At 45.8% G+C, this 12,141-nt stretch overlaps 1 protein-coding gene across 4 annotated transcripts; it reads left to right on the top strand.

The window, feature by feature from the left end:
* The first annotated feature begins 348 nt into the window (after positions 1–348).
* peak1 (pseudopodium-enriched atypical kinase 1) lies at positions 349–11,792 on the top strand. 4 transcript variants are annotated; one of them, XR_014600962.1, is made up of 4 exons: positions 349–1,114; positions 2,636–2,857; positions 5,485–7,948; positions 7,999–11,792. XR_014600962.1 is itself a non-coding variant. In XM_084059983.1 (3 exons), exons 1-3 carry the CDS (start codon positions 362–364, stop codon positions 6,952–6,954), a joined length of 2,445 nt encoding a protein of 814 aa, XP_083916109.1. In that variant the 5' UTR covers positions 349–361; the 3' UTR covers positions 6,955–11,792. The 4 variants fall into 4 exon arrangements, 1 of the variants encoding a protein (XP_083916109.1); XR_014600963.1 differs by having other exon boundaries at positions 5,485–7,952; XR_014600964.1 differs by having other exon boundaries at positions 5,485–7,962; positions 8,010–11,792.
* Positions 11,793–12,141: the final 349 nt, after the last annotated feature.

Below are 12,141 nucleotides of genomic sequence, written 5' to 3'. Positions count from 1 at the left end.
GCAGTGATTCTCAACCATTTTAATTTCAAGGACCCCCAGTTTGACATGCATTAGGGCTACAGACCCCCATTTAATGGCATTTACATCTCTGGGACCCCAATTCATATCGTAAAATCAATGTTAATCTAACTCTGACAGTGTACAAATGGAACCAAATGGACCCGTTAGGGTCCATTTGGTTCCATTTGTACACTCTCAGAGTTACAGACCCCTTAAGGGTCCATTTGGTTCCTGTCCATCATTTAGCTGGGTACCCACTGGAACCCCCTCAAGTATCCCTGGGGGTCCCCGGACCCCACTTTGAGAACCAAGGGCCTAACTAGTGCATTGTTGTGTGTGTGCAGGTCAGTCCAGAGCCAACATGATCCCTCTCAAACAGCCGCGGAACATCAAGGCCTCGGACGACACCCTGGCCTCCAACGACCACGACTACGACAACAACACGCCCCCGCCCCCCCTCCTCCCCAAAGCTACGCCCCCTCCACCCCTCCCCAAGAAGTCGTCCGCCGCCCCTCCCCCCGGTCGCTCCAACACGGAACCCAACCTGCCGGGGCTGGGGCTGGGCGCGGGGGGCAACAACAACAAGGACAACACCTGCCTGAGGGCGCGGGGGGCCGAGGCCAAGCCCACCGGCACCAACCTCAGCGTGGCCAACCCCCTGTACGACCTGGACTCCACCTGGGAGACGGCCAGTCAGAGCTCCTCGCTCAGCTCCGAGCCCCCACACCACCACCACCACCACCAGCCCCACCACCCCCCCAACCCCAGAGGACCTCCTCACGGAGAGCAGGAGAACGGCGGCGACTCCTTGGAGAGGCCTGGAGGCACCGCCGTCGTGGCTCCTATCGGCACCTCCATGTCCAACAACAACAAGAGCCGTCCGGCCAACAGCCTCTCGTCCCTGGTGTCTCCTCCGTCGTCGTCTGGGGCGCCTCCTCCTCCCGGAGGAGCGGGGAACACCGGCAGCAGGGAGAGGAGAGGCTACAGGAGCACAGAGTGTCTGACCTCCAGGGTTCGGACCACTGGGAGAGGAGCAGCTGCAGCAGGAGGAGGTGGAGGAGGTTCCAAACCCCACCGGCCCGTCCTCTACAGAGGCATGGACAGTTGGGAAGAGGTATGATCATAATTAATAATAATAATAATAATAAAGGTGGTGGTGGTTCATATGGATATTATATAATATTGAATATTTTCTACTTTTTCTGTCGTATGTTTCTCCGCCTTTTACAATTGTCATCATTATGTGCAATTTTACAACAGTTCTGGTCACGTGATTTCATTGGATACTAGGCATTCCATGAGTTTGATATACAGTACAACAGCACTGGAACCTTTTACTGTAACAATTTGCTCCGTTTAGCCAGCAAGCGTTATGTGTTGCTTAGCAACTGAAGAAAGCCACTGAAGGAACAATATTATTTTGGCTGAGCTGAGTTAATGAACATAAACTGTTGTTTCCCATTACCATTACTTCATTAACTTTACCGGAAGACTGTTAAAACAAAATATTACACTTGTGGTTGTGCTGTTACTGTGCCAGTGTGCCAGTATATTAGCTCGGCCTGTGGACTCGTGCCCACAACCGAATAACAGCCATGCTAATTTACAGTGGGACAGCACTTACTATTTATTGTCTCCGCCAGGCCGAAGGTATGGTGGAGAGTATGTTTTCGTTTGATTTCCTTTGGTTCCACCAAGCTAACATTGGTCAAGCTTCACGTGACACGTGACAATATGTTGAAAGGGTGTGCTTTGATTGGCTAACGAGACGCATGACGAAATACATACCTATAAATAGGTGAGTCAGTTCGAAACATTGCATTGCATGTTTCGAAGTGACATCAGTGCCATCAGCCAAGCTAACATTTAGTCAGGAGATATTAGCAGAAAAAGTTCCAATCTTGGAATAAATTCCAAATCCTCACCAATGTGGGTCTGCTGGCGGAGACTTGTGCTCCGAGGAGCACATTTTCTAGTTATTATTATTATTTATAACCTTTATTAACCAGTAAAAACATTGACACATACTGTAGGTCTCTTTTAAAAGAAAGAATTGGCCAAGAAGCGGTTGCTGTATGTCACACAGTTACAGCAATACAAACATGGATGGACAGAACAATACAAAGCACAACCATATGACTGACAGACTATTGACAGTGCTCACTAAGATAAAATAAATACAATCTGAGAAATTAGTCTTAGACCTCTCATGTAATTGTATTTACAGTTTAAATGTGGACTTTTGGACATCCCAGTTGATATCAGATGTCTCATCACAGTGATTATAGCTAGCTAACCCCATATAATGTCCATCATCTGCCTAGATAGGTTTTTAGCCTCAAGAAGGTCCTTACTTACTTTCTATACAAAATAGAAACATACATCAAAACGTAATCCGTCACATACCTTGGCATGAGCTAAATACAGTATAATGTGTTCACAAAATGTATTGAACAGAATAGGTACTGTTCTATCAATCTAATTCATTCATTTTAGGTATACATCACAACTATATTGATCCTTGGCAAATGGTACCAAAATGCATTCATAACTCCAAAGCCAATGGACCTATTTTGGAAACTTAATGACGTGTTATGTATTACTGTTATCAAAGTATGTGTCGCTCTCCGTCCAGGTTGTTGGGAGAATCCGAGGTCTTCATACGGACACTCTGAGGAAGTTGGCAGCCAAGTGTGAGGACAGGTTCATGGCGGGACAGAAGGACCACCTGCGCTTTGGGACGGACAGCTGGTCTCACTTCAGACTGACCACGGGGAAGCCCTGCTGTGAGGCTGGAGATGCTGTTTACTACACAGCCTCCTATGCCAAGGACCCTCTGGTCAACTACGCCATAAAGGTGAGCCTTCGAATAATGCTGTTATTGCCTTAAAGCCGTCAATCTGTAAGATTTAAGTCATGGCTGGGATTAGAACCCAGGTCCGCGTGAGGGACGACGGAATGCTCGCTTGGGGCAGGTGAGATGTTGTACTTTGTGCGATACTTCTAGTGGTGTTCCTACCCAAACAGAGGATGTTATGTCTCAATAAAAGAGCAGGGAGATCACCTCCAACCATTAAAGTTGTGCTAGTTATATTGCGTTAATATACTCTACCATACAGACGTTCTGAATTGCAGCCTTACATATACTTTAATTTGTATATGTTTCCAATAGATTTAGATAGTAATGATCTCACAGCTAGAGATTTTGGAATGCAGTTCAACGTGGTAGTTTGTACATACACTACTGCCCTACGGTATTTACCTCTATTTGTTTTGTCTACATGTCTACTGGACAGGAACATAAGAGTAAAACAAACGTTTTTTTTTTTATTGTTCCTCATGCCATTATAGCAGCATCAATAATGATAGTAAACATAATACACAGCAACAAGTAAAATAAACCAAAAATAAAGAATCAAGGACAGTTTGTCCTTGTGCTTAAGGTGCTATTTATTATAAATATGGGGCGTGTGTATGTAAAAGCTGTGAGTTGTGCCAGTGCCCTCTGCATTGTTCAACACACAGGCTGCCTCTGAGCCCAGACAGGCAGTGCATGTAAAAAGTGTTGTTACCTCACAAGGAAATCATCACAACTGCTGCAGCAAGTGAACATTTGTTCAGAGATTGTTGAGGTCCTTTGTCCATCAGACAACATTGAGGCTTAATCAGGAGTTATAGGCCAGGGGTAGGCTGAGTGGTGGACATTGCTCTTGTCTTTGCACGTCTTTTATGTATGTATTTTGTTGTTTTCTTGTGTCTTGTCAAATGTGTGTACTGTTATATGTTGCATACATGGCTGTTGGGTCGCAAGACAAATTTCAGTGCAAACTGACAATAAAGTATTATCGTATCACACAATAAATAAATATATCGAGGACAGACGTTAAAGGCCAAAAAAATAAATAATTCATAATAATATATGTATTTATAATAATGAATGTGTGTGTGTGTGTGTGTGTGTATATATATATATATACACACACACACACACACACACACACACACACACACACACACACACACACACACACACACACACACACACACACACACACACTGCAATAACAAACTCAAAAGGCAGTTTCACACTAAACCTACCTTCTGCAGGCAGGTCAATAAACACACTACGTATCATTAAATATACATCTGTATTTCTATCTCCTTCTCCCCTGTGTACCCGAAGGCTTTGACCTCTTCATATGGGCCTCAAAATATAGCTATGGTATCTTTCTTGTTGCGACTTCTTCTACAGCACCTGGAGGGTCAAATGCACACGCCTTGAGCCCATCCCTGTTTGTCAACACGGATCTATCTGTCAACATCTATTAGATGTCGACCAAACCAACCTCATGCCTCCGTCTGTGACAACCTGGCCTTTTCCTCTCTCATTTCCTCTGTCTCAGCTGTACCCTGGAAGAGAGAGTTAGCCCATTAAGACCTGGAACGCATCTGTGTCACTTTAGATTTATTTGGCTATTCAAAAATAGCAGATATACAAGCTCATAGCGCGGCACCGAGTGCCACGCTATGAGCTTGTAGATCTGCTATTTTTGAAAAATCTTGAACTACTATGTTTTTTTTTTAATAGATTTTTTTCCAAAAACTGTTAGGATTTAGATTTTTTTAAAGACTCGCCTCAGGTCTTAATGGGTTAAAGTCAAAGAGAGACACAAACATGGAGACAATCAGAGAGATGGAGACAATGAGAGAGAAACAGAGAAAGGGTGAAATATAGCAAGACAGAGACAGACCGACAAACATAGAAATAGTCAAAGAGTGAGACAGTCAGAGATGGTCAAACATGGAGAAACAGTCAAAGAAATAAAGTGAAAAAGACAGCTAGTCAAAGAGAGAGAGAGTCAGAGAATGACAGCTAGAGAGATGACAGTCAAAGAAAGAGACAGGCAGATAGATAGATATTCAAAGAGAAAGAGAAACAGAAAGGAACGGAGGTAGGGAGACACCCATAGCATGCATAATGCATAATACTACCATAATACTTTTTTTCACTGGTTCCTTCTGGGGTAATACTCAACTTTTATGGTCCATCATATCATTTCTCCTCTCCCCTCTTCTCCTCTCTCTCTCTCTCTCTGCCTTTGTGTTCAGAGATGCTATTTATGTTATTTACATATTAGTTAATAAAATAATATTTAGTATATAATAAATAAAATAATAACCCATGTTATTTATTTAGAGATGCCAGGTTTTCTACTATCCTGGTTACCCTGTAAAGGGCTCTCCACACCAAGCACTAGAACTATAAAAACGGTATATTGTTCGCCACTGTTGTCGTTGTCGTTATAGTTGTGGTGTGGACATTAAAACAATATATTTATAGTCATAGTGCATTTTATGGACGGCCCATTACACATACTACATACTCTAATTGCTCGACAACTCAGTTTTTCGTTGCCAAAAGTCTCTCTGGATAAGTGTCTCCTCTATGCCTACATTGTAATTGTCTCCTCTCCTCTCTTCCAGATCTGTCGTAGTAAAGTGAAGGCGACCCAGCAGCAGTTCTTCCACAGCCTGGCTGTGAGACAGAGTCTGTCTGTCCACTTCAACATCCAGCAGGACTGTGGACACTTCCTGGCTGACGTCCCTGCTCGCCTCCTCCCCTGGGAGGAAGAGGAGGGCGAGGAGGATGCAGGTGAAGAAGAAGAAGAAGAGGAGGAGGAGGTCGATGAAGGGAATACGGAGAAGGTGGAAAGTACGGAGGAGAACACGACGTCTGACTCGGTGAACTCCAATGGTAAACCCGATGACTCCCGAGTGGGGGCGGGGAGCCATGCCGGCACCCCCGGGGGGCGCTTGAGCAGCCGCGTGGTGGTGATCACCCGAGAGGTGCCCTTCCAGACCGTGGCGGACTTCGTGCGCGAGGGCGTCGCGCGCCACACCCGAAACCCCGAGCTGTACGAGCGCCAGGTCTGCCTCCTCCTGCTGCAGCTGTGCTCGGGACTCGAACACATGAAGCCGTACCACGTCACCCACTGTGACCTGCGGCTGGAGAACCTGCTGCTGGTCCACTGCCATCTGGGGCAGCTCTGTAACAATGACCCGTCGGAGCCCAACAACAATGGCAACGGAGGAGCTGGCGCCTCGTCTAACGCCGGCGCTAGCGCCAACGCTGCGGCGAACTCCACCTGCCCCGCCCGCCTCATCATCAGCAACTTCTCCCAGGCCAAACAAAAGAGCCCCGTCTCGTCGTCGTCGTCGACGGCGACCTCCGACCGGGAGACGATGCGGGATCAGTCGCGACTGGCGCCCGAGCTCGTCACGGCGACGCAGTACCGCAAGTGCGACGAGTTCCAGACGGGGATCCTGATCTACGAGATGCTCCACCGGCCCAACCCCTTCGAGGAGACGCCCGAGCTGAAGGAGAGGGAGTACACGTGGGCCGACCTCCCTCCGCTCCCCGTGCGCTCGCTCTACTCCCAGGGTCTGCAGCAGCTGGCCAGCCTCCTGCTCACCGTCAACCCCTCCGAGAGGATCCGCATGGCCGAGGCTCGAGCCTGCCTGCAGTGCCTGCTCTGGGGGCCGAGAGAGGACCTGTTCCAGGCACTGGGCGGCGGCGGGGTCGGCGGTTCAGGTTCCGGCGGTGGCACCGGGGCGGGGGCACCCGTGTCGGAGTCCCAGCGCGAGACCACGCTCCAGAACTGGCTGGACCTCAAACGGACGCTGATGATGATCAAGTTTGCGGAGCGCTCGCTGGACGCGGGCGGCGGCGTGAGCCTGGAGGACTGGCTTTGTTGCCAGTACCTGGCGTTCACCACCACCGACAGCCTCAGCCGGGTGGTGCACATACTGCAGCAGACGCAGTCCGCCGGCACCCAGGCGCCGGCGCAGAACCCGCCGAACGCCAACCCCTCCGCGGTGCACCTGGCGCAGCCTCAAACGCAAACCCATCTCACCCATCACACCTTCCATATGAAACAGACCCAGCCACTATGAGCTGGCTCTGCCCTCTGGTACCGTTGACCCCCCCCCATCCCAGAGCCTGAGCCCACCAGTCTGCAGTGCTTCTGGCACCCGACCCCACCTTCACCGCGTTCACTACAACAGCAGACCCACCCCCCCCACTCACCCTTTTGTCCTTCAGACGCTATGTGTGATGAAGGTTAACTATCTGTGCTAGAGCAGTGGTTCTCAAACTTTTTCGTGCCAAGGACCCCCAAATAGACACTTATTAGACCGCGGACCCCCATTTGAAAAGATAAGCCAGGGACCCCCATAAGAGAAGATTTTTACGGCTCTCTAGCAGTGATTTCAACCATTTTAATTTCAAGGACCCCCAGTTTGACATGCATTAGGCTACGGACCCCCATTTAATGGCATGTATGTCTCTGGGACCCCAATTCATATTGTAAAATCAATGTTAATTTAACTCTGAGAGTGTACAAATGGAACCAAATGGACCCATAAGGGTCCATTTGGTCCCTGTCCATCATTTAGCTGGGGACCCCCTGGAACCCCCTCAAGTACCCCTGGGGGTCCTCGGACCCCACTTTGAGAACCAATGTGCTAGAGGCTAACATGCCATCCTGTTTGTGATGATAGTGAATTGATAGCGTACGCAGTTCTCACTCCTTCATCATCACCTCAGTCACTGCCTGCTGGGTGTTTTTATTCCAACGAGAGGGAAAGTCTCCGTCTTTTGTGAGGGAGGAGAATAGAGAGGCTTTAGTCGTCAAAACAACCAGACCGTACAATTGGCATAATGTCTCATTTTTCAGTGGGTTCAAACAGTTAAGATTTCAACAAGTGACAGTGGTTAACGCTCCCTCCCACCCGCAGACTAATTAAAAGGTACTCTACTTTCACCTTTACCTTCCTCAGCACTTTCACCACAGATCCACTGAAACACACTGGCATCCAGCCTTTTGAACTCTGCAAGAACCACATTGGAATGCTTTGCGTCTCAAGCCTCTCAGATCTTTGTGTGTGTGTGCGTGTGTGTGTGTGTGTGGGTGGGAGGGGGTGCGAGCGTTTCTATAGCCCTAAGAGAGGAAGGTGTGAGTGGTTCCTTGATTTGTTTCAGCCAAGCTATGTATGATAACATAAACCTGTGACTTCCAATATAACAGACTGGAGAGAGTGTTTTCACAGGATCTGATGACTTTCTAGTGTCACAACTGAACGTGAAAGGATTTCATGTTTTGGCACGAGACAGAGAATGTTGTTCTGTTCTTGTTTTTTTTAGATAACTAAATTAGGCTGTGCTTTTCTTTTTCTTTTCTTTTTTTACATAGGAGTGTGTAGAAAGTCAGGATGCCAAGGGTAGCGAGAGGGGGAACGACATTCATGTCATCGGTTGGAATTAACTGGGAACATTGTAGTTGTAGTTGTAGTGGTTGACGCACTGTCCAGTCAACTACTGCCATGCCCAGAGAGAAGGTGTCTCTATCAGTTGAAAGGACTAAGTTCCTGTGTTCATTTGGGTGTAGTCCCAAGATGTATGCCCTAGTGATTCAGCCCATTCACATCTCTATAGCTGTATTGGGATTAGCTTTAAATGTGGGCCACATTTCCAAAAATAATTAATACGCAATGTGGTTGGCCAGGGGGATTGGTTGGCCACCAACAAGACAACAAAGTTGACCAATTATGTATGCTCTCTTACAGCAACACCCAGTACGACCACAGTCTTCTACTGTTGGCCACTGTGACAAGTGAGAGTTTTACATTCACTTATATCCAACACAGCGACTGATATTGGTTCTCGGACGGAATAATTACAAGCTCATACATTGGACTTGTGAAGGTTAATGTGAGCAAGGGTTGGGACTAGGGTACTACACACTAAGCCTAAAAAGTTAGAAACAAATTTAAAAGGGAGAGAGTATAATAATCAACAGCAATGGACAAGACTGTTACCTTCACACACTGTTACTAAACACAACATGGGCTGTCCTCTTCTAAATAAAAAGCTACCCTAGGCGATTATTAGGGATATAGATGTCTGTAAGTGAGATATTTTTCTACCCAAAGAGATATGCAAAAGTCATTCGCCAAAGATCAGAGACTATAGAGAGAGCTGTTGGGAAGTCCACAAGTCATTTTAAGATTAGTTTGTATACCAGAGATATTTAATTTACATTCATGTAGTTTCGTGCTGTAAAATGTCTATTGTCGTGGACTGTCCTATTCATTTGAAGTGTCCTTACACAGTGTAAACCAGTTGGATTTGCAGTTAGACTTACTACACAGCCCTACAGAGCCCAGCAGGGACTACCCGAGTACTGAATCTTGTTGATGTAGAAATGTATAGTATTTAGTGGCATTTACAGTATCTGTATACGTTTTCTTGACATAAAATCTCACACCCAGTCATGGCTGACAAAGTGTAGGTGAATCCCTCTTTGTGCTGGTCTTGAAGTGTTAGAAGGGCCGCCAGCTGTATAGACAATTGGTTCAAACAAATCTCTTTTTTCTTTTGGAACATGTGCAATGGATGATATATCCAAGATGAGTTATTACCTATGGAAGAGGTGACCGTATTTTTGGAGATGTCTGTGTGTTTGTTTTTAATCCAAAGTTTCAGTTATCCTCTTCCATTTCCTGTTGTGGCACATAAACCGACGAAAATGTCTCACAAAGACGCCGAATCCATTCTCATATGAACCTTTTTTAAAGAACAAAGTCATGTGGGACTCTCAGACCTAGACAGAGCCTTGGGATGGCGGTGAATAGGAGAACAAGTATGTTTCAGGGACTGCAAGATGTTTTCTCTTCTTTCTCTTTCTACGGTGTTGTTTGTGTTGTGGTGTTTTGCCATTTGAATGCTTCTGGGGTTTTTTTTGGATGACTTTTGCACATAAATAAATATGAACAGTGAATCTCCTAGAGGGAGGTTTTTAACTGCGTTGAAGGCGAGGGCTGTTGTGGAACGCAGAGAGAATCAGCACAATGTTTCCTCGCACTACAGCGATGGAACTGGCTTTGAATTGAACACGTCGCATGTGGAACGTACAAGTGTGTGTGTGTATGGACGTGTTGGTGAGACGTCAGACTCGACTGAACTGAACTGAAATGAACAGGATCCTCATGGGGAACCGGTCTCACTCAACTCCCCCCAACAACAGCCCCTCTCCTTCTGCCATTGTGGAGGCTGCTTGTCTCAACTAAACCACTACACTTTACACCTTTCAACTTCAAGACTTTCTACTTTCGCCAACTGGGTAATAAGCATGAAGGACGCACAAAATGTGTCTGGACTAGGTGGAGTGACCTTTAACTGTAAGGTCACAGGGTCAACGGCCCACACGACGGTGTGTATCCATCCTGTCCGAGCGTCCTTGAGCAAGGCACTGTACCCCCCCTATCTGCATATTGTCTCATTGTTGTTCTGGATTAGATCATCAGATCAATCAACACCTACACTATGAAACGTTCATGTCCATGAAGAATGATTGATGAGAGACATTCAACACTCTGAAATCTGTTTCACAGATCAGCTCTTTACAGTATATTAACATGAGGTTAAATTGAATGCGCTCCAGACGGGGAGCGAGTTACTAAAATATCACATCTCAATGAACCACGCAAATGAACAAATGAAACCGGATTAATACATTTTTCATCTAACAGAAGCTGGACTAGACACAATGCATTAGCATTTTGAGTTACCATGCTGGGCAAGTAATGTCAATTCTGTCTTACTTAATGTATGCGATATGCTTCCATGTGGACTATTTACACGGTTGCTTTTGGTCATGAAAAGTACTTGAATGGGTCTGCATTTCAAAAGGCAACATCCATCCACACATCAATAATAATAATAATAATCTCTTCACACTGACTGCACACGTTCCATTTCAGCTTCAGTTTATAGTATTTTTATTAGCTCCAGCAGGTTTATTTTACACTGTTGTGCATTTGTATTTTTGCAGTTTTCAGATCAGTTTTCCGGCATGTGGCACAACAACCACCGTCTTATGTGGTCCATTTTTAATATCTTAAGTTCAAACAAGAGGAGCTTGGTGCTGGGGAGGTGTCCCGTTGGGAAGGGGGTTTCTGGGTAATGTAGTTGTACAACTTCTATCTGGGACCGGACTTGAGATCCCAGAGTTAAAAGTGAGACAAAGCAGGTGGGAGTTTTATGGCGTTCTGTTTGTTTTTATGTACTGAGGAATGTGTGTATAGACGGCACTGGTGGCTGTCACTGTATCTACAGAGTCAAACCTTTATTATAAATATATAAATATATATCTTATCTTGAATCTATCCTTATCTATTTTAAACCACACACTATTTTGCAGACTACAGAGCACCACCTATATCAGTCTTGAGAGATGCACTCAGTATCATTACTTGTCAGTTTTCTTTGTTTTTTAAAAAGAAAAGCTTTACTTGACTTTGAATTAAGTCCCATTTGACTTTGAGGGGAGAAGAGAATGGGTCAATGGTTATGTTATCAAAGTCCTGGAGGAAATCAGTACCGTTTGGGGTCGGGGAATGTTGGTTGTGTTTGGTGGGATGTTTTTACCAAGCACAGAGATGTATTGTGTTTCTAGTTGTAAATTAACTTGTCAAGGATTCAAACCACTTTGAGAAACAGCCTAAAGTCTGCATGGTTTTAGAATGCTCGTGCATCGTGGATGACATGATGGCCGCCATCACGCCATGAAAATATTTTCAATTAATTTTTAGCTTTTCCTCACTGCGTCGCTAACGGCCACTGATCAGAGACGAGAGCAGATTTAGGCTTTCTTCTCCAGGTGTTCTGTGTACATCTCCTGTTCATCAAGTTAACCCCAATAACAGAACAATAAATATATGTTTTTATATTACGCACTGTCTGTGCCTTTTCTTCCTTTGATGTTGGTGCACGTGGTGTGTTTGCCTTGGAGCATGGTATCCAAAAAAGATAGAGGCCAAATTACCCCTTATTTACTACTGTCTGTCTCTTACTCAGCTTTCCTACTTTGTCTCTGCTACGCTGACTGACTCAACCTCCCCTTTCTGTCGCTCCTACACTGTCTCCCTCATCTTTCCTACAGTCTGAGAGAGGGAGACGGTGTAGGAGAGACAGTTTTCCTACTTGCTATGTCTTCTCATGTTTTCTCACTGTCCTACACTGTCTCCCTCTCAGGTTTCCTACTGTCCGCCACAGTCTCCTCAGCTTTTCGACTGACTCTT

Source organism: Gymnoscopelus microlampas (assembly GCF_963454915.1).
Source record: "Gymnoscopelus microlampas genome assembly, chromosome: 6".
Lineage (NCBI taxonomy): Eukaryota > Metazoa > Chordata > Actinopteri > Myctophiformes > Myctophidae > Gymnoscopelus > Gymnoscopelus microlampas.
This window is presented reverse-complemented; position numbering and strand designations above follow the sequence as displayed.